General features: G+C 42.1%; 1 protein-coding gene across 2 annotated transcripts in view; it reads right to left on the bottom strand.

Annotated features, from left to right (window-relative positions):
• The window catches only part of LOC142251245 (actin-binding protein WASF3-like), a 186894-nt gene that overhangs the window by 71523 nt on the left and 88570 nt on the right, over positions 1-26801 (bottom strand). For both annotated transcript variants that reach the window (XM_075323869.1, XM_075323870.1), the window contains exons 2-3: positions 20120-20294; positions 2353-2487 (exon numbers count right to left, since the gene is read on the bottom strand). In XM_075323869.1, coding sequence (XP_075179984.1) covers positions 2353-2487; positions 20120-20252 — 268 coding nt within the window. In that variant the 5' untranslated portion in view covers positions 20253-20294. The remainder of the gene's footprint in view (positions 1-2352; positions 2488-20119; positions 20295-26801) is intronic.

Genomic DNA, 26801 nt, shown 5'->3' with positions numbered 1-26801 from the left:
TGAGTTTCGTTTATACCTCTGTCAGTGTTGCTGGTGGGGTTTTCCACTTATGTCCTTGCCCTTGACCCCGGGTGGTGGGTTGTGGAGGGGAATCTTACCATCAGGGACAAGGACAGGGACAGGGAGACGTTGGGGGCCCAGACCTTGTTACCTTTTAGTGTACCTCTGGTTTGATGGAAAGCCTAAGGTACGCTTAGTTTGAGGGTCAGCGTGGTGCCTCCATTCCAGTCACCCCCCCCCATTCCTGTCACTACTCATGAGACATCTTGTGTAAGACTGGGGCCACATGGGGATTACTGCGATCTTTGCATGACACTTGGCTCACGCTGGTAGCACAGCGGGAACCGAGTGTCATGTGAGGGTCATTGCGACTGTGGTCTGATTGTGTGATCAAGACTACAGCTGCGGGGGGCGGGCCGGTGCAGCAGAGGGGAGTGCTGGCGCTGCGAAGGGAAGGGTTAGCGCTGAGGAGGGGAGGGAGGGATTTATCTCCCTCTCTCCTCTGTTGCCGGCAATTGCGATTCTCGCACTGCACTCACGTTACACCGGTGTAACGCGAGTGCAGTGCGATGTTTCTCTCGCCTCATAGACTTGAATGGATGCGAGAGAAACAGGCTCGCATTACACCCGCAGCATGCTGCGACTGTTTTATTGGTCCAATTAAGGCTGAGAAAATAATCGCTCATGGGCCCAGAGAGTAATATTGGTCCGAGTGGAATGCGATTTTCTTATCGCATTCCACTCACTCCGTTTTTCTCGCTGTGTGTCCTAGGCCTAACAGTAGTGCTCAGATAAGTCATGTAACATACAACATTTGAGCAATTTATCTGTGAAATAATGATGTGTGACTATTTTAAGTTGTCATTTTGTTGTAAAAAAAACCAGCATAATTGCAGTCAAGCTGCAGTTTCAGTTGCATTTAACAGTCAAAAAATACATTGCAATGAGACACTGCAATATCAATGCAACAAATATCACCATGGATCCCTGATCTACAAATAGAGCTGCAGATTCTTCCAATGAAAGTTGCCATTAATTATCCATTGACATATACGAGTATAAAATCCATGTGCCCAAAACAGGAACTTATAAATCCAAGGTTCATTACCTTTTACTGAAATAACCTTTTTTTAAAATGTTGGTAAGATTTGTTGAGTGAATTTGCTATATATGGCAAGTATATAAATAACCCCCACATACTTAAGGGCCCATTACATGCTACGATATATCTAACGATATGTCGTCGGGGTCACGTCGTTAGTGGCGCACATCCGGCATCGTTTGACATATCGTAGCGTGTGACAGCTACGAGCGACTGTGAACGAGCAAAAATACTCACCTTATCGTTGCTCATTGACACGTCGCTCATTTTCAAAATATCAATCGTCCTTTTGCGCGCCGGTTGTTCTTTGTTCCCGAGGCAGCACACATCGCCCCATGTGACACCCCGGGAACAACGAACTGCAGCTTACCTGCATCCCGCCGGCAATGCGGAAGCAAGGAAGTGGGCGGGATGTTACGTCCCGCTCATCTACGGCCCTCCGCTGCTATTGGGCGGCCGCTGTGTGACATCGCTGTGACGCTGAACGTCCCTCCCACTTCAGGAAGAGGATGTTCTCCGCCCACAGCGAGGTCGTTCGGGAGGTAAGTACGTGTGACGGGGGTTTAAAGACTTTGTGCGCCACGGGCAACAAATTGCCCGTAACGCACAAACGATGGGGGTGGGTGCGATCGCACATGCAAATGCACAATAAATCGCAGCGTGTACAGCGGCCTTTACACTTTATTGGTACATAATGACATTTCAATTCCACAACAAAGCCTTTCTTAAGGTTCCACCTCTGTTCCCTTTAGTATATTACATGACAACTACAGTAAATGTCTTGGGGGCTTGAAACCCAACATATTATGGTTCTATTTCATCTTTTTGGATGATGGTATTCAGCATTTTGGTGTCATTTTTTGGAATACGCAAGGAAGATTGATGGAAACTGTCTCAAAAAGAAGCTTTCTTTGTGTCAATATCACCCAATACTAGCGCAGATATAAACTGTTTTCTTTTATAAAGCTTTCATAAATTTGAGGCAATGAAACCAGCAAATAAAGTATTAGCACTCTATAAATTGAAGTGATTTTTTTTAGATGTCTAGCCTTCCGTCACTGTCAATCAGATACCAACACAGTTCCTGGATTTTGAAAAGTTAACTGAATCTGAAGCCCCTAATTAGCTGAATGTAAAGAAAGACGAGTTACAGATCATTCAACAGAAGTGCAAAAATAACTATTATGTGAATCACTGGTCCGATAATTACGACATAATAATAATGGCAGGTGTATGGTGTGAATCATTACCTTCTTCCACAGTGGAGTCTAACTGAGTTACTTTGATGACAAGCAAGTCCACTCGCTCCTGCAGTGAATTCATCCGCATGTAGAAACTGTTTGCTTCATTAAACAGCTCTCCAAAGATGTCCTCCGCATGCCGACCTGCATCATGGGCAAAAAAAAAAGAACAAGTACAGTCACTAAAACCCAAAACAATAGGGCAACTATAAATTTCTGTGTCATCACAAACAGTTAACATTTGTATTTGGTCATTTTAACTTAACTTGAAAACCTTATTATGTTAAATATATTGTTGGCATGTACAATATCATAACAGTTTTACCCCACCTTAATAATAGTGCTTGAGAGTACAACCCTTAAGACCCTTAACTTGAATACAGATAACAGTGTCTATAACTACTTAAGAAGGACAGGCAGGCACTCCCAAAACTGCGGTGCACGTATCGTTCGATGGTCTCCACAATTCAAATAAATGATAAGGATCGGCACTTGTAGATTTTTCTTTTCATTCTTCTTTTCATTATTTTAACTCATAATGCACAAAACATCAATTGTGTGACGCGTTTCGGTCAAAGGGAAAACATGACCTTTCTCAGCTGAGTTTGAGAAAGGTCATGTTGTCCCTTTGACCGAAACGTGTCACACTATTGGCGTTTTGTGCACTATAATTTAAAATAAAGAAAAGAAGAATGAAAAGAAAAATCTACGAGTGCCGATCCTTATCAGTGTCTATAACTAGTGATGGGCGGACCTGGACTGTGGGTTCAAAAGTACTCGAGCACCGACCCCGGGTCCAGAATAAATAAAGAAAAAAATAGGCGTATGGTTCCCCTTTATTATGATACCCAGCACAGATAAAGAATAAGGCTACAGGTTGCAGCCCCCAGCCGTGGAGGTTTATCAAAACAAGAGGGACCCCATGTTTTTCTTTTTTAATTATTCAAATAAATAAATAAATAAAAAACGGCGTGCGGTATCTGCCCTAATTTTGATACCCATCCATGAAAAAGCTGACAGCTGGGGGCTGGTATTCTATGGATGAGGAGACCCATGCTTATTGGGTCCCCTTGTCTAAAAATAGCAGCCTTCAGCCACCCAGTATTGTGGCATCCATTAGATGCAGCAATCCCAGAACTTTCCCTGGCTCATCCCGATTGCCCTGGCATGATGGCAATCGAAGTAACAAGGGATTAATAGCAGCTCACAGCTGCCACTAAGCCCTAGATTAGTAATGGGAGGCATCTATGAGACCCCCCCAATTACTATTAAGGATTTAGGAAGTAATCACTTTAAAAAAAAATGGAACACAGAAATGGTGCTAGAATGTTAATAGGGCTCTTGCCTGTAAGCATGTACAATGCTCCACAGGTGTGACCTAATAATATCTATAATGTACACAATGTAAGGTAGCTCTAGACCACAACAGCAGCTCAGCATTAAGAAAGACAGGGCAGGCAGCACTGTAAGCAGCCTTTTCTTCCCTCAGTGCCTCTTGAATCTCCAGTATTAGGAATCTGAGGTTGGAAAGGAAGGAGTTAATCCTGCACTGCCGATGAAATGAAGACAATCCTGGGATGTGATTTATTTGTCAAAGCGTTTCAGAATGTTCAGACTCCTTCATCAGGTTTATCATGTGATTGTTCTGATGAAGGAGTCTGAGCGCTCTGAAATGTGTTGACCAACAAAACAAATTCCGGGATTTCATCTTGTCTTCATTTCATTGGCGTGCAGAATTAACAAAAACCGAAAATTCCTTTTACCTTAAAATCATAGTTTTTATTGGACATATATGCCACAAACAGAGTACATACATACATAGAATAATTAAAATATATTAAATTATTATTGGAAAGAAAGGCGAGAAAATTTTTTTATCCTTCTCTCACCCTTCCTTACATACGGAGGTCGGCGTCCTAGTTGGTCATGACGCCCCCGTTCCTCGTCGACTGACGTCCTATACTGACCCTCCACTCACTCTCAAAAGACATTCAGTGTGTCTGAATAGCAGTGGGTAAAGTGCAACACCAAAAATAAAGCCCACAAGACTATGTATACACATAAGATGTGCAAAGGAGGGAATTGTGTCCGTCACTAATCATCTGTCATAGACTAGTAGGGATGGGCCAGACTATGTCCTCAAGTCGACACATAATAAATATCAAATATTGACTTAAGCTGTTTTTTTGTCCAGGATTCACCCTACGCGTTTCGCCCCTTAGTTAGCAAAAAGGGGCTCATCAGGGGTATAACAGCATGGATCCTTGAAACACACAGCTTCAAACCTAGAATAGAACACAGGGTTTACTTTATCTTAAACCATGGAGACCACTGTTGTAATCACCACAATATGGCATAAAAATAGTGAATCACTGACCATTATAGAATCGCACCAGGACCAATAGATAATATGGTACGTCCTCCAAGAAAAACACAATAAAACACCACTTCATGCACCTAGCAATCAAAAAGGAGGGGCATTTTTCACTTGTAGATATTTGATAATATGCCATTTTGTGGTGATTACAACAGTGGTCTCCATGGTTTAAGATAAAGTAAACCCTGTGTTCTATTCTAGGTTTGAAGCTGTGTGTTTCAAGGATCCATGCTGTTATACCCCTGATGAGCCCCTTTTTGCTAACTAAGGGGCGAAACGCGTAGGGTGAATCCTGGACAAAAAAACAGCTTAAGTCAATATTTGATATTTATTATGTGTCGACTTGAGGACATAGTCTGGCCCATCCCTACTAGTCTATGACAGATGATTAGTGACGGACACAATTCCCTCCTTTGCACATCTTATGTGTATACATAGTCTTGTGGGCTTTATCTTTGGTGTTGCACTTTACCCACTGCTATTCAGACACACTGAATGTCTTTTGAGAGTGAGTGGAGGGTCAGTATAGGACGTCAGTCGACGAGGAACGGGGGCGTCATGACCAACTAGGACGCCGACCTCTGTATGTAAGGAAGGGTGAGAGAAGGATAAAAAAATTTCTCGCCTTTCTTTCCAATAATAATTTAATATATTTTTATTATTCTATGTATGTATGTACTCTGTTTGTGGCATATATGTCCAATAAAAACTATGATTTTAAGGTAAAAGGAATTTTCGGTTTTTGATGATCATACTCTACCTTGGTATCTATATTCGTTTTTTTGGCGTGCAGAATTAACCCCTTCCTCTGCAACCTCAGATACCCAGAACAAAATGGGACTGCAGCAGCTGATTTTAACAGATTACAATGGTTGTGTCACACCAGGTGAGCACCACTCAACCTATTATTGCATTCCTTCTCGGATAAGACCCTATTTGCACTCCTTGTCTCTCCAGTTTTTATTTTTTTTTTTCAATCTCCAATATTAGATCAGAAAGAGAGGGTGGACAGCAGTGTGAGTAGCCTTGTTTTACCTCAGCACTCCTGGTATTTCCAGCACTAGATCAGGCAGTGTCGTCAACAGTGTTAGCAGCCTCTTCTCACCTAAGTTAAGTCCAGTATTAGATCAGAAATAAAGGGTGGACAGCCGTCAGAGCAGCCTCTTCTTACCTCAGCACTCCTAGTATATCTAGTATTAGATCAGACTAACAGGGTGGATAGCAGTGTGAGCAGTCTTTTGTTATCTCAGAACCCCTGGTTTTTCCAGTATTAGATGAGAAAGACATGCTAGACAGTAATGTGAATAGCCTCTTCTAGTATCTCCGGTAGTGAATGAGATAGAGAGGATGGACAATAGTGCAAGCAGCCTCTTTAAACACTGATAAGCAAAAGGGTAACAAAGTTTAAAACTTTTCACTTTCAGGCTCCAAATCGCACAATCCACTGCAGCTTCAAACATGAGACAACATTCATTTTATAAACAATCACCTTGGCTATCTCACATGAATTTTACTTGCAACTTCTTAGCAAATAATTAGATATGCAGATTCTTGTCATATCACTGCATTGTTCTAGTTTAACTCCCAAAAATTTTAATTTTTACTATTTTGTTAGAATTTTTTTAAATCCAACTTTGGCTTTTAACACTACCTGAATCCAAATTTTTCTGGGCATGGTCTCGATCACATTCAAGCATGTCTGAACCAAATTCTGATCCCAGGTCTCTTCTACACGTTCCCAATGTTGGTGCATACTGGTTACATAGTTACATAGTTACTTAGGTTGAAAAAAGACCTAGGTAGATCTAGTTCAACCTTCCTCCACCAGTTCTACATTTGGTCACTAAGTCATTTATAACCAACAATGTTGTGTGTACTGAGGAAATCATCCAGCCCTTTTTTAAAAGCTGTTGTAGTATCTGCCATTACTACCTCTTGTGGTAGGGCATTCCACTGTCTGACTGCTCTAACTGTAAAGAACCCTTTCCTATTTAGCTGTTGGAATCGCTTTTCTTCCACTCGCAGTGAGTGCCCCCTTGTCCTTAGTATTATCTTTGGAAGAAATAAGTCATATTCCAGTCCTTTATATTGACCACACATGTATTTATACATATAAATGAAATAAATCTATTTTGAGATGTCTTTTTTCTAAGCTAAACATATCTAACTTTTTCAACCTCTCATCATATGGGCGGCCTTCCATTCCTTGTAGTAGTCTAGTTGCCCACCTTTGAACTGACTCTAACTTCTGAATGTCCTTTATAAAATGTGGAGCCCAAAACTGGATCCCATATTCCAGATGTGGCCTTACAAGTGAATTATAGAGGGGTAACAATACGTTGGGATCACGGGATCTAATCTCTCTTTTTATACACCCTAAAATCTTGTTTGCTTTAGCAGCTGCTGCCTGGCATTGAGTGCTGCTGCTCAGCTTATTTGTAATGAGAATACCCAAGTCCTCCTCCTGTTCTGTAGTCCCGAGTTTACATCCATTTAATATATTTTGCCTGGACGTCCACCTCTTGGATTTGGAATGGATTGATGGACTTCATTTCACATTCTTCTGTCGTGGCACTCATATGATGCACTTTGGCAATTTTTATGGCTGAGAGACCACTATTAGGGATGAGCGAGTAGTAAAATACACGGACTCGCTATACTCGTAACGAGTAGGTCCTAATACTCAGGTACTCATAATGAGTGGGGAATCCAATGCAAGTCAATGGGAAATGCGAGCAATTGTCTGGGGGCTGAGTAAAATGCCACGGGGGGCTGTAAAATAAAGAATACAGTTAATAATAAACATTGTCATTATACTTACCGCTCCCGCGACGTGTCCTGCAGACTCTGCCTCCCGACACTTCTGCTTCCGAGTCCGTTCATCACTGTGCCGCCCGGTAACCAAAGGACCTTCCTTGACATCATAGCATGTGACCAGTCCCGTGTGAATATTGTATGCTCTCATTGGCTACAGACTGGTCACATGACTATGTTGTTATCTAAGGTCCTGTAGTGTCAGCATGCTCGCCGGTACTTGATGCTCGCCCGAGCATCTCCATACTCTCGGTATACTCGCCGAGCGCCGTGTACCGGCGAGATGCTCTGGCATATGCTCGGCTCCCCGTCCCTGCATGTCGGCGCTTTTTACAGAGTCAGCTCACATGCAGGGATTAGCTGCCACAGCCGATGCATAGCGGCGCCGGGAATCAGGTAATCGGAGATCACCGTTGCTATAGTAACCCACTCTTTAGGTTACTATGGCAATGGTGATGTCACCGCTTACTAACCCGCAGCCTTTGCTCACTCATTGAGTTATTAGACTGCATTCTGATATAGCAGAGCTAGATGGGTTGAAGACAGAAGACCAGGATCGTGGAGGGGTGAGAGGGAGTAATAAAGATGGAGTCCCTAAGTGTGTCTGTGTATTTATTTCTAATAAAGTATTTTTTCTCTGTGTGATGTCTTTTTTTAACCCTTTATTTGAGATTTTTAATGGACGGATAAAACTTGGCCTGACATCAGAAATTTCAGTCTTTATACCAGCTGGTAAAACAAAGCTGGTATTAACCCCTTGTTACCCAGCGTGCCACCCAGCACTAGAGCCACTGGAAGAGTTGGACACAGCCCCGGAGGATGGCGCTTCTATGAAAGCGCCATTTTCTGGAGTGGCTGTGGACTGCATTTTGCAGTGGGGGGGGACAGAAAGCTTGGGCCACCCTGTGCTGGAGATTCCAGTCCCCAGCTGCCTAGCTGTACCTGGCTGGACACAAAAATTAGGTGAAGCCCATGTCGTTTTTTTTAATTATTTCATGAAATAATTTAAAAAAAAAAAGGCTTCCCTATATTTTTGGTTCCCAGCCGGGTACAAATAGGCAGCTGGGGGTTGAGGCAGCCCGTACCTGCCTGCTGTACCTGGCTAGCATACAAAAATATGGCGAAGCCCACGTCATTTTTTTTTTTAGCTTTTTGGCAAAAAACTTAAATAAAAAAAAAAGGGCTTCCCTGGATTTTCCATTACCAGTGAAGGTAACACCAAGCACTGGGGGTTAGCAGCCAGTAGCTGCTTGGATTACCCTTAGCTAGCAATGGAAAATGCAGCGGGAGCCCACACATTTTTTTTAATTTTTTTTAAAATAACTAAAATAAAAAATGGGCTTCCCTGTATGTTGATTGCCAGCCAAGGTAAAGCCAGGCAGCTAGGGGTAGTAGCCCGTAGCCATCGGCTGTATGCGCGCTGAGAATCAAAAATACCGCAGAGCGCTACTTCATTTTTTTTTATTATTTATTTCTTTTTATACAACTATATATATATTGTGTGTGTGTGTGTGTGTGTCTGTGTGTGTGTGTGTGTGTGTGTATATATACAGCATATATATACATACAATATGATTTTTCTCTTTATATTTTGGAGTGAAATGGAAATTGCTCTTTTATTCTATAAACTACTGACAACATGTCTCCGAATTTCCAAGCAATAAATTTTGTACTTATTTTCTGCAAATACTAGTTTTAGTTTATAGAATAAAAGAGCAATCTACATTTTACTCAAATATATACCTACAAAAGAGAAAAATCAGAAAAACTGACAATTTTGCAGTGGTCTCTTAATTTTGGTTATATATATATATATATATATATATATATATATATATTACAGTACAGACCAAAAGTTTGGACACACCTTCTCATTCCATAGAGTTTTCTTTATTTTCATGACTCTGAAAATTGTAGTTTCACATTGAAAGCATCAAAACTATGAATTAACAGATGTGGAATGAAATTAACAAAAAAGTGTGAAACAACTGAAAATATGTCTTATATTCTAGGTTCTTCAAAGTAGCCACCTTTTGCTTTGATTACTGCTTTGCACACTCTTGACGTTCTCTTGATGAGCTTCAAGAGGTAGTCACCGGAAATGGTTTTCACTTCACAGGTGTGCTCTGTCAGGTTTAATAAGTGGGATTTCTTGCCTTCTAAATAGGGTTGGGACCATCAGTTGTGTTGTGCAGAAATATGGTGGATACATAGCTGATAGTCCAACTGAATAGACTGTTAGCTGTTTTTTCTTGCCATAATACAAATTCTAAGTAAAGAAAAACAAGGTGCCATCATTACTTCAAGAAATGAAGGACAGTCAGTCCGAAAAATTGGGAAAACTTTTAAAGTGTCCCCAAGTGCAGTGGCAAAAACTATCAAATGTTGCAGAGAAACTGGCTCACATGAGGACCGCCCCAAGAAAAGAAGACCAAGAGTCACCTCTGCTGAGGAGGATAAGTTTATCCGAGTCACCAGCCTCAGAAATCGCAGGTTAACAGCAGCTCAGATTAGAGACCAGGTCAATGCCACACAGAGTTCTAGCAGCAGACACATCTCTAGAACAACTGTTAAGAGGAGACTTTGTGCAGCAGGCCTTCATGGTAAAATAGCTGCTAGGAAACCACTGCTAAGGACAGGCAACAAGTAGACGAGACTTGTTTGGGCTAAAGAACACAAGGAATGGACATTAGGCCAGTGGAAATCTGTGCTTTGATCTGATGAGTCCAAATTTGAGAACTTTGGATCCAACCACCATGTCTTTGTGTGACGCAGAAAAGGTGAACGGATGGACTCTACATGCCTGGTTCCCACCGTGAAGCATGGAGGAGAAGGTGTGGGGGTGCTTTGCTGGTGACACTGTTGGGGATTTATTCAAAATTGAAGGCATACTGAACCAGCATGGCTACCACAGTATCTTGCAGCGGCATGCTATTCCATCTGGTTTGCGTTTAGTTGGACCATCATTTATTTTTCAACAGGACAATGACTCCAAACACACCTCAAGGCTGTAGAAGGGCTATTTGACTAAGAAGGAGAGTGATGGGTGCTACGCCAGATGACCTGGCCTCCACAGTCACCAGACCTTGAACCCAATCGAGATGGTTTGGGGTGAGCTGGACCGCAGAGTGAAGGGAAAAGGGCCAACAAGTGCTAAACATCTCTGGGAACTCCTTCAAGACTGTTGGAAGACCATTTCCGGTGACTACCTCTTAAAGTTCATCAAGAGAATGCCAGGAGTGTACAAAGCAGTAATCAAAGCAAAAGGTGGCTACTTTGAAGAACCATAAAATATAAGACATATTTTCAGTTGTTTCACACTTTTTTGTTAAGTATTTCATGCCACATGTTTTAATTCATAGTTTTGATGCCTTCAATGTCAATCTACAATTTTCAGAGTCATGACAATAAAGAAAACTCTTTGAATGAGAAGGTGTATCCAAACTTTTGGTCTGTACTGTGTGTGTGTGTATATATATATATATATATATATATATATATATACACACACACAATATAGAGTTGAATAAAAATAAATAAATAATTTAAAAAAATGACGTAGTGCTCTGCGGTATTTTTGATTCTCAGTGGAGATAAAGCAGACAGCTACGGGCTGTCACCCTCACCCCCATCTGCCTGGCTTTACCTTGGCTGGCAATCAAAATACATAGAAGCCCATTATTTTTTTTATTATTTAAAAAAAAAATGCGTGGTCTCCCACAGTAATTTGATCGCCAGTCAGGTAAAGCCAGGTAGCAGGGGGCTGAGATTCTCGGCAGCCCACAGCTGCCACTGGAAATGGCACATTGTTTCTTAGCGCCAGTTCAAGACGTTTTACCCGACTCATTCAGTGGCCCTGATGGTGGTGGTACGCTGGGTAATAATGGGGTTAATACCAGCTTTGTATTCTCAGATGGTACTAAGCCCCGAAATTCATAATGTCACGCCAAATTAGACATGGCCACCATGAATTTCTAGTAAACAGTAAAAGAAAAACACAACACAGAGAATTTTTTTTTTAATTAGAAATAAAACAAAAAAAAACATTTAGAGACTCCATCTTTATTATAAAAAATCCGTAGTCCACAGGTACAGCAATGTCACATCTGCTTCATCACTCTGTACAGACAGTCTATACAGTGTGAGAAGCAGAGAGAGCAATGACCAATGTCAACTCTGCTACATCCCTCTGTACAGACAGTCTATACAGTGTGAGAAGCAGAGAGAGCAATGACCAATGTCAACTCTGCTTCATCAATCTGTACAGACAGTGTATACAGTGTGAGAAAAACAGAGAGAGCAATGACCAGTGACCAGGGCACAAGTAATGAAATTGGGGGTGGTACGGGGGGAAGGGTTAGGACAGTTAATACAGTAAGCAGGAATACAGGTACAGAGTCATACGTAACGTGCATGTACACTAATGCCCGAAGCCTCACAAATAAGGTGGAGGAATTAGAATTAATATTGTTGGAAGAAAATTATGATATAGTGGGGATATCAAAGACATGGCTGGATGAGAGCTATGACTGGGCTGTTAATTTACAGGGTTATAGCCTATTCAGGAATGACCGTACAAATAAGCGAGGGGGGGTGTGTGTCTATATGTAAAATCATCCTTAAAACCCATCCTGCGTGACAAAATATGTGAGGGTACTGAGAATGTAGAGTCCCTATGGGTGGAGATAAGGGGGGGGAGAATGAATAATAAAATACTGATAGGGGTGTGTTTTATAAGATGCCGAATATTATGGAAGAGGTTGAGAATCTCCTCATAAAGCAAATTGATAAAGCAGCGAGTCTCGGAGAGGTAATTATTATGGGGGACTTTAACTATCCTGATATAAATTGGGGAACAGAAACTTGCAGTTCCAGCAAAGGAAATAGATTTTTGATAACAATGAAAGATAATTACCTTTCACAAATGGTACATGACCCCACAAGAGGGGGAGCACTACTAGACCTTGTACTAACCAATAGGCCAGACCGCATATCAAATATACAAGTTGGGGGTTACTTGGGGAATAGTGATCACAAAATAAGTTTTCATGTATTCTTTAGTAAGATGTATAGTAGAGGGGCTACAAGGACACTAAAATTCAGGAAAGCAAATTTTAAACGGTTGAGAGATGATCTTAGTGCAATAAACTGGGATGATGTACTAAGTAATAGAAGTACACAAAGCAAATGGGAGACTTTTATGAGCATCCTGAATAGGGCTTGTGCAGAAAATATACCCTATGGGAACAAACATGCTAGAAATAGGAAGAAACCCCTATGGCTAAATAGAGCTGTAAGGGAAGCAATAAAAGAAAAACAGAAAGCCTTAAAAGAATTAAAGAGGGTAGGTAGTGATGAGGCATTATATAATTATAGAAAATTAAATAAAATATGAAAAAAGCAAATTAAGTTAGCTAAGTTTGAGACAGAGAGACTCATTGCAAGAGAAAGTAAAAATAATCCTAAAATATTCTTTAACTACATAAACAGTAAAAAACTGAAAAGCGATAGTGTTGGCCCCCTTAAAAATAGTCTTGGTGAAATGGTGGAAGGGGATGAGGGTAAAGCCAACCTGCTGAATTACTTTTTTTCTACGGTTTTTATACAAGAAAATGCCATGGCAGATGACATGACCAGTGATGCCATAAATTCACCCTTTAATATTACCTGCTTAACCCAGCAGGAAGTACGCCGCCGCCTCGAAATCACTAAGGTTGACAAATCTCCGGGCCCGGATGGCATACACCCCAGAGTACTACAGGAATTGAGTTCTGTGATAGATAGACCACTATTTTTAATCTTCACAGATTCCTTAATAACAGTGTCGGTACCGCAGGACTGGCGCATAGCAAATGTGGTGCCAATATTCAAAAAGGGGACAAAAACTGAGCCGGGAAATTATAGGCCGGTAAGTTTAACCTCTACGGTTGGTAAAATCCTTGAGGGGTTCTTGAGAGATGCTATACTGGAGTATCTCAAGAAAAATAACCTTATGACAGAGTATCAACATGGGTTTATGAGGGATCGATCCTGTCAAACTAATTTGATCAGCTTCTATGAAGAGGTAAGTTCAAGCCTGGACCAGGGAAATGCAGTGGATGTTGTGTATATGGACTTTTCAAAAGCTTTTGATACGGTGCCACACAAAAGGTTGGTACATAAAATGAGAATAATGGGGATAGGGGAAAATATGTGTAACTGGGTTAAAAACTGGCTCAGTGATAGGAAACAAAGGGTGGTTATTAATGGTACGTACTCGGACTGGGTCTCAGTTCATAGTGGGGTACCACAGGGGTCAGTATTGGGCCCGCTTCTTTTCAACATATTTATTAATGACCTTGTTGGGGGCATGCGGAGTAGAATTTCAATATTTGCAGATGATACTAAACTCTGCAGGGTAATCAATACAGAGGAGGATAAGTTTATATTACAGGGAGATTTATGTAAATTGGAGAATTGGGCTGAGAAGTGGCAATTGAAGTTTAATGTAGATAAATGTAAGGTCATGCACTTGGGTAGAGGAAATAACATTTATGATTATGTACTTAATTGTAGAACACTGGGTAAAACAGGCACAGAAAAAGACTTGGGTGTATGGGTGGATGGTAAACTTCACTTTAGTGGACAGTGTCAGGCAACTGCTGCCATGGCTAATAAAATAATGGGATGTATTAAAAGAGGTATAAGTGTTCATGAAAAAAATATAGTTCTACCTCTGTACAAGTCACTAGTGCGACCGCACTTAGAATACTGTGTACAATTCTGGTCACCGATATATAAGAAGTAGTGATGAGCGAGTACCAAAAAGCTCGGGTGCGCGAGGCTCGGGCCGAGCATCCCAAGATACTCGTGTACTCAGCCCGAGCACCGAGCCCAATGTTATTCTATGGGAGACCCGAGTATTATTCTGAAATGACCCCCGGCAGCATGTAGAAACCATAAAAATGTAAAGTAAAAAAAAAAACGTGCGTGTGTGTGTATGCGTGTATATATATATACATGCGGAGTGGAGTGCGGGAGGGGGCTTAGCCGAGCGGGGAAGTGTCGGGCTAAAGGCACGGTCATGCTGTGAGGGCCGGCCAATCACTGCAATTCCACAACTAACAGGGCTGTGGAATTGCAGTGGTCTGCCAGCCAATCCCTGCATGAGGGCTGGCTCTCAAAAGAGCGCCAACATGCAGGAATGAAGACCACGAGTACAGCACGAGTATCGCGAGATTACTCGGTACCCGCCGAGTAGCCTGAGTACAGTGATACTCGTGCGAGTACCGAGTAGTGACAAGCATACTCGCTCAACACTAATAAGAAGGACATAGCTGAACTGGAGAGGGCGCAGAGAAGAGCGACCAAGATTATTAGAGGAATGGGTGAGCTGCAATACCAAGACAGGTTATTAAACTTGGGGTTATTTAGTCTGGAAAAACGAAGGCTTAGGGGGGATCTAATCACAATGTATAAATATATGAGGGGACAGTACAGAGACCTTTCCAAAGATCTTTTTACACCTAGGCCTGCGACTGGAACACGGGGGCATCCGCTACGTCTTGAGGAAAGAAGGTTTAATCATAATCACAGACGAGGATTCTTTACTGTACGAGCAGTGAGACTATGGAACTCTCTGCCGCATGATGTAATGAGGGATTCACTACTAACATTTAAGCAGAGCCTGGATGCCTTTCTTGAAAAATTTAATATTACCAGTTATGTATATTAGATTTTATGACAGGGTGTTGATCCAGGGAACTAGTCTGATTGCCGGATGTGGAGTCAGGAAGGAAATTTTTTCCCCATTGGAACTTGTTTGTCACATTGGTTTTTTTTTTTTGCCTTCCTCTGGATCAACATGTTAGACTACAGGTTGAACTAGATGGACTTAGAGTCTCGCTTCAACCTTAAAAACTATGATACTATGATACTATGATACTATGATACCAATGTCAACTCTACAACATCATTCTGTACAGCAGCGGCTATACAGAGTAAGATGCAGGCTGACACTGAGGCCGGAGTTCCACTTACGTCTGACTCGTGCAGTCTCGCATGGGCATCTCTATGAATGGACTGACACTCTCCGGACACAAGTGCCAACCTCTCCTGTGAGAAGAGTGTGCTGCCGTACCGAGTGATGCTGATGCGACACTAGCACAGTGACTGTAAAAGTTCAGTTACCAGGACCTTCGAGATGTCATAGTCATGTGACCAGTTTATAGCCAATGAAGTAATACAGCATTCACACGTGACATGGCTATGACGTTATTGAAGGTTCTTCAGTAGTCCAGTGTTGGCTACCGGGTGGCACAGCATTGATTAGACGGAAGCGGGAGCAGAAGCGCCAGGAGGCAGAGTCTGCAGGACCTGTAAGTATGATCATAATGTTTTTTAATAATGTGCTTTATCTATTTTTATAGTTCAGTATCGCCCATCCCTACTCGCTACTCCTAACAAGTAATCACAAGGATACTCACGGAGTAACAAGTAGCCCAAATTCCGTACTACTCGGTGAGTACCGAGTAGTAACGAGTATACTAGCTTATCCCTAACCACTATCGATTAGCTGGATGATGCTGTTTCTCTTTTCTTGGGAAATCTTCATGGTTGCACCTTGATTCAAACCGGTGACCTTTCGCTTGGAAATCAATCTCATTACAAACTGAGCTATTCGGGAATGTGAGAACAGGTTGTAATTTGTAGCATACAGGGAAAAAAAGATTTTCCCACCACCAGAAGCAAAACAGTAACAATGACAAGTGACATGACAAGAATCTGCATTACTAATCATATGCTAAATAGTTGCAAATCAAATTTACATAAGACCTAGCCAAGAAGGCAAACATGAAAGTAGTCTGACGTTCAAAGCTGTAGTACTGGATGGTGGAATATGAAGCCTGAAAGTCAAAAGTTCCAAATATTGTTACTCTTTTGCTTGTCAGTGTAGTTGAAGTAGAATAAAAGTGTACTTGTTTTTTTTTTTTTTAGTAAAACTAGACAATCTGGTGTTTTCTTAAAATTTTATGCAACGAATAAGGGCTAAGCGTTTCAACATTGGACAGATGATTTCCTCAGGTCAGGCTTTTCACTTAGTTTCACTTCCTTATTTGCACTGATCCCTGAACCCATGATATCAATGTGTAACCTTCTTTTAGTGTTTTCATGTTTACCATTGCACGTGTACATTATATTATTCCTACTTTATATTGCACACCACCATGTGTCAGCATTATGTATTATGTACTTTTTACCTTTATCTTAATTGATTATATGCAGTGACCGTTGATCCCATGATTTCAGTGTGTGACTCTTAGCTCTTTCATGTCCATATAAACCCTGTCTCCTGCACTGCTAACATACAGTACATTGGAGATCAAAATTAGAAAACAGCACACAATTTGCTAAATGTTGCGGTCATTGTGTCGTCCTATGTGATTATATCCTAACATGAGTAAACTCGCAGTATTTTAAGCTTATTTCATAAATTGAATTTACTCCAAAGCACATAATAAAAATGTATATGAGATAAATGAAAATTACCCAGATCAAAATTAGAGAACACTTTCAGATTCCTGCAAGTTATTGGTGTTAATCTGGCACCTGGTGCTAATTTCCTTAATAATCTGACAAACCCTATGTAACTGGCAGCCTAACTTTCCAGTTTCCACTGACTTTGCAAAAATGGTGTGCCATTCCAAAGTGCCTGAAAAACCCTGGAAGCAGATTGTCCAGATGAAGGCCAAAGAGGTGATCCTATCAGCCATAGCAAGAGAAGTTGGGGGTTTCAGGTCTGTGATTTTGAGAATACTGCATCTTTACAACATCACAAACTCTTTCAAGTCCCCCCAAGAAGGCTGGTCACCCTCAAAAGACGTATGCAAAAGAGGACAGGATAATGCAGAAAATCTCCATATGTGATTGTTTCACGACTGCAGCTGGAATTACTTGCCACTTCAGCACTGAACATAGTAAGGATCTGTCTCGTCATACAGTGTCACGACGTTTAAGAGCATTTGGACTGAAAACCCACTCTGCAGTGACCAAACCTCTCATTAGCAGAAAGAATCAAAAGACTAGACTGGTCTTCGGGGAGGAGCATGTTGTGTAGACAGAGGAGAAGTGGTTCATAGTTAATTTTAGTGATGAAAGCAAGATTAATTTATTTGGGCCTGATGGTAAACATTATGTTCGTCAACAAACTGGGGAAAGACTGAACCCAAAGTGTGTTAAGAAGTCAGTGAAAGATGGTGGAGGAAGCATCATGGTTTAGGGGATGTTTTCTGCAGCATGTGTTGTACCTCTCATTCAGCTACATGGCACAGTGAATGCAAGTGTGCATCAAATCCTTTTTCAACAACATGTGGTTCCTTACTTGCGTTCATCACTCAATCAGCCAGCAATTTTCATGCTGGACAATGCCCCCTGTCACACAGCAAAATGGGTAAAGCAGTTTCTTGAAGCAGAAAACATTGAAACAATGAAATGGCCGCCCAGAGTCCTGATCTAAACCCAATAGAAAACCTCTGGAAAATCCTTGGTGACAAAGTTATGGCCACGAAACCCACAACAGTCAAAGAACTGTGGAAGAAACTGAAAGAAGAGTGGACCAAAATCACACCAGAGCAGAGTGAGAAGCTAGTGATGTCCTGTGGCCGCAGGTGTGCTGAAGTCATTCAAAGCAAAGGCCTGTACACGTCCTACTGATTGGTGACTGTTGTTACCTTCAGAAAATTTAGTTATAATCTTTATCTGTGCTACAGTCATTGCTGTTCTCTAATTATGATCACGTTTTGGGCAAAATAAAGGTTTTATGTTGATAAACTTTGGATCTTTTGTAAAACCCTGTTCTAGTGACAGGGTGTACTCCTTACAAAAAAAACTTGAAATGTTGATCAATGTAGATTACATTATTTCTGAAAAAAATGTGGTTTCCTCCCACACTACAAAGACAAGGAATTTCGATTGTGAGCTTCAATGGGGACAGTGTTGCTGATGTATGTAAAGTGCTATATAAGTGAATAATTATTATTACCTGCCTGTCTGTCACAATCACCACCCCCTTCCCACCTCCATTTTATTTTAATTTTACTATTTACCTGGTACATGGTGTTTCCTGGACTGGACCTTCACCTGTGGCAGCTGAAGCTGATTCCTTCCATGTCTGGATTTGAAACAGGGTGGGGCCTGGTATTTGCATATGCATATAAGGTGATCGCTCCCCCATATACCCTTTCTCTCAGACCACCCCATCTCCACTGTATGGTACAGTTCAAAACTAAAGGCAGTGTCCATCTGCGATTGATTTCTCATGCCATAGAGGCATGCGGAATGAATCGCAGCATGCTGCGTTTGGCAGCGAGTGTCGGCTGACACGCACCCCCATACAAGTCTATGGGTGCGTGTGAAATATCGCACTGCACTTGCATGTAATCTGACTGCAGTGTGATGTACGTAGAGACAGGCAGCGGAGGAGATGGGGAGAAAGTGCTCCCTCCCTCTTCTCCGCAGCTGTGATCTGATTGCAAGATCACATCACAGTCGCATGACCCTCGGCTCACACCCGCAAAAGAGGGTCATTAGCATATCGTTTCCGATGCTCTTGCATCGGAGGCTATGCTCAAGTGGAACTGTACCCTATTAAGGATTTCTGCACTATGGATTGCCCTGCTTTCTTATTCTCATTATAGGTCCACTTGTTTATCATCCAGTGACTTTGGTAGTATAGTGCATTATGTTAAAAATGTATTTTCAAGGTGAAAGTGCTCACCACTCACAGACCCCAAATTTAGGAAGAAAAAACCCAGACAACATCCAGACAGTGGGTTTTGAGTGACATCAGTAAGTTATCAGATCTCAGGATGAAACTGTTATTAATGTTTGCATTTTCTATTGTAAAATCTAATGTCAGATCCATTTTTCCAACATGACACATATTTCATTTCAAATTAATCATTAGTTTTCTTGCAATATTCAGCTAAAAGTGAAGAATACAGGAAATCATATGTAAATTCCAAACTCAAAATGACACTACAAATGACAGAAATCATTATTTTAAAAAATCTTGTCACAGTATGGTATCAGAATGAGGCATAACATGGAGACTGACATGATGAGGTGTCTGCCTGTGATCAGTTATAAGCAGAGCTGGGATTCTGCCAGACTCAATATGGAGGCATCTCTATGACCTCAGAGTGCCGGTCAGTACACCTGGGGGATTTAACTTTGGGTTACCAAAATTGATTCTCTGTCTTTATCTTAAAGGGAACCTGACGGCTGATACATGCTGCCCGATCCTGATGATATAAGCATATTTGATATCCAGATAAGCATGAGATTCCAGTTTCACGACAAGTAGGTAAATTATACTGGTCATATGGTGTGGGAAATTAAGTCTGCTGGAGGATTTGTATTTGTAATCTGGCAGAAGCTTGTGCCTTATGAGCTCCATTATCCTGCAGATTATAGTATGGCGGGTAATCTAGTAAATATATAAAGACTGGCATTAGTTAGAAAATAAATATTGTAATGATATTTTAAACATATGATAAATATACAGAATTCTTAGTCTTCCAAGCTAAATACCAGATTTGCACTTACTTAGGCTGCCCAGCTGTTTGATGATGGCGGCCAGGGTACTGTTTGTGACACACTCCAGCTCGCTGGTGACGCCATCTGGCACTGTCCCACGGCATAAATGCCGCGGTTCAATATTTCTCTTAACCAACGGCATTTTCTTCTTTTGGATTCAGCTGTATAGAACATCAAAAGGCAACTGAAATGGCAAGAAAAGAGACCTGATGTTATCACCACCTGCAATAGCGCAAATGTAAATAGAGAACAATGTAACTCACTAATAAAATAAAAAATATATATACAGTTAGGTCCAGAAATATTTGGACAGTGACACAATTTTCGCGAGTTGGGCTCTGCATGCCACTACATTGGATTTGAAATGAAACCTCTACAACAGAATTCAAGTGCAGATTGTAACGTTTAATTTGAAGGTTTGAACAAAAATATCTGATAGAAATTGTAGGAATTGTACACATTTCTTTACAAACACTCCACATTTTAGGAGGTCAAAAGTAATTGCACAAATAAACCAAACCCAAACAAAATATTTTTATTTTCAATATTTTGTTGCGAATCCTTTGGAGGCAATCACTGCCTTAAGTCTGGAACCCATGGACATCACCAAACGCTGGGATTCCTCCTTCTTAATGCTTTGCCAGGCCTTTACAGCCGCAGCCTTCAGGTCTTGCTTGTTTGTGGGTCTTTCCGTCTTAAGTCTGGATTTGAGCAAGTGAAATGCATGCTCAATTGGGTTAAGATCTGGTGATTGACTTGGCCATTGCAGAATGTTCCACTTTTTTGCACTCATGAACTCCTGGGTAGCTTTGGCTGTATGCTTGGGGTCATTGTCCATCTGTACTATGAAGCGCCGTCCGATCAACTTTGCGGCATTTGGCTGAATCTGGGCTGAAAGTATATCCCGGTACACTTCAGAATTCATCCGGCTACTCTTGTCTGCTGTTATGTCATCAATAAACACAAGTGACCCAGTGCCATTGAAAGCCATGCATGCCCATGCCATCACGTTTGCTCCACCATGTTTTACAGAGGATGTGGTGTGCCTTGGAACATGTGCCGTTCCCTTTCTTCTCCAAACTTTTTTCTTCCCATCATTCTGGTACAGGTTGATCTTTGTCTCATCTGTCCATAGAATACTTTTCCAGAACTGAGCTGGCTTCATGAGGTGTTTTTCAGCAAATTTAACTCTGGCCTGTCTATTTTTCGAATTGATGAATGGTTTGCATCTAGATGTGAACCCTTTGTATTTACTTTCATGGAGTCTTCTCTTTACTGTTGACTTAGAGACAGATACACCTACTTCACTGAGAGTGTTCTGGACTTCAGTTGATGTTGTGAACGGGTTCTTCTTCACCAAAGAAAGTATGCGGCAATCATCCACCACTGTTGTCATCCGTGGATGCCCAGGCCTTTTTGAGTTCCCAAGCTCACCAGTCAATTCCTTTTTTCTCAGAATGTACCCGACTGTTGATTTTGCTACTCCAAGCATGTCTGCTATCTCTCTGATGGATTTTTTCTTTTTTTTCAGCCTCAGGATGTTCTGCTTCACCTCAATTGAGAGTTCCTTAGACCGCATGTTGTCTGGTCACAGCAACAGCTTCCAAATGCAAAACCACACACCTGTAATCAACCCCAGACCTTTTAACTACTTCATTGATTACAAGTTAACGAGGGAGACGCCTTCAGAGTTAATTGCAGCCCTTAGAGTGCCTTGTCCAATTACTTTTGGTCCCTTGAAAAAGAGAAGGCTATGCATTACAGAGCTATGATTCCTAAACCCTTTCTCCGATTTGGATGTGAAAACTCTCATATTGCAGCTGGGAGTGTGCACTTTCAGCCCATATTATATATATAATTGTATTTCTGAACATGTTTTTGTAAACAGCCAAAATAACAAAATTTGGGTCACTGTCCAAATATTTCTGGCCCTGACTGTATTGTAGTGCATTATGACAAAAGTAGTGCTCCAAAGTTAAAATCCCCTGGCGTCATAAAGTCGGAGTCGTCCTGAAGACACAGTTCCCAGTGTTTTCGTGGAGAGTAGACTTCACATGTATAATCCTCAATTGAATGGGAATTATGGAAATCTACAGAGTATAATCTCTCATCACTCTTGTAAAAATATGCATCAAATCCATGTATTTGAGTCACAAGCCCCTACCAACGTGACCTGACAATATTTATTTAAAAAATAGTAGAGTCCATGCCGCAAAGATACTGTGCCTATAGTGCTAAACTGGTGACTTCTAGCGAACCATGACCGCTGTAACAGGCACACCTATGTCCACAGGTTGCAGTTGAAGCCTTGCCTTTGACCCTTAGAGGGGCCAAGAATGATCTTTTGGTCTATGGAAGAAGACCAGTACTGTTCAAGGGAATCTGTCACCAGACTTTTGCTACTTAATGTGAGAGCAGCGTAATGTACTTGTGAAACCCTAATTACTGTGTTGTATCACTGATTGGCAGCTTTTGTGTACACTGTATATTGACAGAAAGCTGCTACTCAGTGGTGTGGGTAGGGTTACACAGAGAATGTGTCATGACTGCTGCTGGTCCCTGCAGGGTTAAGTCTGGAGTCTGGTGGGCGGGGCTTGCTCTGTAGTGCCTCGCTCCAGGGCTCACGCTGCTTTTTCTTGGCGTGGTTTCCCCCGACCATCGCCAGTTATACCTCCTGTATTACCGCGTACACTTCTGGTGTTGTGAGTTCCCTGATCCCTCCTGCTACCCTGCTTTCCTTGCCCTCCTTCTCATATGTTTTGTTTGCCTTCCCAGTCTTCCTGACCCCAGTCCCGTCCTCCGTACCAGTTCCTGCCCCCTCCATTGCTATGACTGATCTCATGGCTTCTGACTTCAGTGATGTTACGGGACCTTGTCTCTGTTTCCTGCTTTGGTATTTATGTGCTTTCTAGGCTCCTGTCTCTCGTGCTTCCACCCAGTTTACAGCCTATGCATTCCCTGTTCTGACGTGACCTCCTGACACTGCCTTTGCTTACTGACTAGTGGTTCTCTGTGTGTGCATCCCTGTGAGCTCTACTACTACTTTCGGGAGAGTTCTGCGACTCGGCTTCTGTGCCCCATGATGTAATCCTGACAGCAGGTTGACTAAGTGGCATAGGACAAACAGTCCTGTAGCGATAATCTCCTGCTGATAAAACACTGATTTTATTGAAACAAGAGCACAGACATATCCCTGGAAAAAGGGTTACAACCCCTACAACATGCTGCCCTCAGATTAGATAGCAAAAACCTGCTGACAAATTCCCTTTAAAAACCTGTGATAGCTTGGAGCTCTGATGGAGATTTTACACTAGGGCCCAGAAGTTTCAAGAGTCACCACTGACTGCTGTAAAAGCAGTGTTATTTATATGGTGAACTTGGTAATATCAAGAATTGTAGTGTGTGCTTGCTCAAAAGAGGGCTAAATCTGTACTATTCCAACATCGGGGAAGACAAGAAATTTTTGAGAATACTATTGCTATTAAATGTTAGCCGTAACTTATTGATATTCAGGAAATGTATATTTATTCAGTAAAAGCATGCAGATTATATTGGCCATGCAGTAACATTGAATGTATCATTTATTACCACAGCGGATCGGTCACCATGTAATGCTGCCATATTTACAGCCTGCAGTTCTATTAGCTTTAGCTACAGAATACAAAATACATTTGGGCCATTTGGCTAATAGCATAGTTATATGAATGCGTGATGGCCATGGTGTATTTGAGTATCACTATTGTCATTCCTGTTTCCTTGTCTAATTTGCTAATAATTTAAAGGGAATATGTCAGTAGGTTTTTGTTACCTCATCTGAGAGCAGAATAATGTAGACAAAGAGATCCTGATTCCAGTGACGTATCACTTAGATTAGTGGCTGCAGACATTCTGACACAGTGATAGTTTAGATTTTGCATGTAGCAGAGCTCTGGGAGCTGCCCCTGCCCACACCAGGCTTTCAGTGTTCATTTCCATAGATAGAAGCTGCTAATCACAGAAGGGGGCGGAGCTGGACTACACTGCTGAGACCCACTAATGATAAAGATAACAGGCTAAAACTAACATTTCAGGTAAACAAAAAAAGACTGAGATAACACATGCAGGGCTGAATTCTCTGTTTTAACTATTGCAGCATGATGTCTTCAGATTAAATTTCAGAGACCTGCTGACAGAGTCTCTTTAATGTAAGTTAACCATAGGAGGTGCAAAGCTCCCAGTTGCCCTGGACTCTTTTGGCTGTCATTGACGTGTCACAAGTTTACAGATAATGTATTGGGCACCGTAGCTTCAAGTTGCACTTTTGTTTAAAGGCCTGTGTACATGTTGCAGATTTGTCACGTTTGTCACATTTTATCCTGCGCAGATTTGTCACAATTTCCTGATGCCGCAAAGTGAAACACAATCCTGAAGTTACATGCACACGTTGCTTATTTTCTACTGGCAAATTTGGTGCAGATTTAAATCTGCAGGATGTCAATTCTTTCAGCATTTGCTGCAGATTTCACCCATAGTAATGAGTGGGAAAAGTCTGCTCCAAAAACGCATGTAAAAATGCATAAAAAACGCACCAACAATGCGGCATAAAAGCATGTTTTGCCGTTTTTTCCTGCCAAGAGATGCAGAAATGGAGCAGATTTCTGCACCAAATACTGATCGGGTGAACATAACAGGGTTGGGTCCTATCTTGTAAAGTTATGCCACATTTGCATTTTCCCGCATAGCAGCGATCCAGGGTAGCTGGCTGCATTCTGCTTGATTGGGGTCCAGATGCAATTCCCTGCATGACATGGCTTGGGGGGCTCTATGCAGGGAAACATCATTGAAGGAGATGAAACGCTTCATTGTCAGAAACTGTGATAGTCCCAAACGTTAGAACCTTAATGATCACAAAGTGATGACATATCCTAGTATTATTCCAGCACTTTATAACATAAAAATAAATTCTAAAATGTTTTCCAGGATTATTAAATCAGACGCCCATCATGTGGTGCCTCCACTTATTTTGTTTCCTACAATGGCGGGATAAACAGTGAATGGAGCCAAACAGCAAACAGTAGTAGCCACTTTCCAGTGGTGCAATGTATATCCCATTAAAGTAAATAGGAGCTGAGCTGCAGTACTGGGACAGGCCATTACACAATGTGGGGAGCTGTGCAGGTCAACTAGCTTCTAATTCATTTCAATATACTCTCTATGTTCTATTGATAAAAGAACATGAGACAGTAAGTAGGTAAATCACATATTTGCAGTCATATGACCTCCTGCTCATGCTGAAAATAAAGTGGAATTGTGGCGCCCCAGGACCTGGTCGCCACAACAGCATTGCCCTCCCAAAGGGTTAATGCTGAGCCTGGAGGTAATTGGGAGATCTATTGGCCAGTAAGTTAACACCCAACACAGTTCTCCCTCCGGCCAGCAGGGGGAGCTCTGAACCTGGAACTTCAGGGAGCATTCCTTAAGTCTGGCTGAAGGGAGGAAGTGGTGGTTAGTCTGTAGGGAGAAGTGGAAGGAAGCAGACGCAGAGTGAGCTGTCCTGTAGAACTGGGGCCTGGAGCTGGAGTAGCTTGGCCCAGTGAAGCAGGAGTAGCTGAGAGGCAGCGGAGAGACTCGGACATCGGAGTCTGTGGTTGCCAGGGTATAAAATCCGTCCCTGGTAGCCAAATCCGGAGGGCAGGAGAGCTGCAAGCTCCTGGCCCAGAAGCAACCTGAAGGAACAGCTGCAATCCAAGGGCCCGGTGTGGACTCCAGCAGAGAAGCCCCAGAGAGGGCCTGCGCAGTCTACCCCACAGAAAAAGGGGCGAACCACCGGTCCCAGCAGCAAGAGGGCAATTGCTAACCCAAAGGGCAGTTTCCTAAACAGCAAAGAAAGATTAAGGAGTAGGCCTCATACTCAACTGGCCAAAGATCACCCCAGGCACTTCCAGGCCGGCCGGACCATCTTTACCATCTGTGACGGTCTCCCTGGACTAAACTTCTGCCGAGTAAAAGAGGAGAAGGTAAAGAGACTACTGTTTGTGCCTGTTTCTTTCATTGCTTGTCGGCCCTGCACCGTGCTAGTCACACAACACCATAGACTTCCACAAGCACCAACTGTGTCCCGGGGCACCGCTCCACCTGTGGGGAGCAGTACCACCATCGCTGCCACTTCATCACCCCGGAGGCCTTACACAGCAGCGGCGGCTTATGAGCCGCATACCACAGGTGGCGTCACGAACACAAACTTAAAGTCATCAGCCACATATTCTACTGACACCCACCAGGGCCACGGAGCCGGGCCCAGCCACCACTGACTACCACCGGACTAGTCCGGCCCGGCACCGGGTGTCCCATAGCCCTGGGGTGGGCGAGTCAGAATCCTGACAGTGTGCACATTGCACATGATCATGATTTAGTAATCTGAAATCATGTAAAATGACTGCAGAAACTTTTCTTGAACCTGGAAAACCCTTATTTGCACATCCTGTTTCCTTGGATATTTGCTCTGCTTCTTTGTTTCTTGCTTCTGTGGCTCATTCAGCACACATAGGTTCTCTTATGATATCTGTCCAGCCATACTTCTATAGTCATCAGTTCAGTAGAATCCAAAGAGGAAAGGAAATTTCCCCATCCACCTCTATCTTTGCTCACTCGATCATTGGGTACCTAAATAGATTACTAACCCTTCCCAATTAGCCAATCACAAAACCTCTAT

The sequence above is a fragment of the Anomaloglossus baeobatrachus genome, chromosome 9, assembly GCF_048569485.1.
Source record: "Anomaloglossus baeobatrachus isolate aAnoBae1 chromosome 9, aAnoBae1.hap1, whole genome shotgun sequence".
NCBI classification, from domain to species: Eukaryota; Metazoa; Chordata; class Amphibia; order Anura; family Aromobatidae; genus Anomaloglossus; species Anomaloglossus baeobatrachus.
Note: the sequence above shows the minus strand (reverse complement) of the source record. Positions and strands in the feature narration are given on the sequence as shown.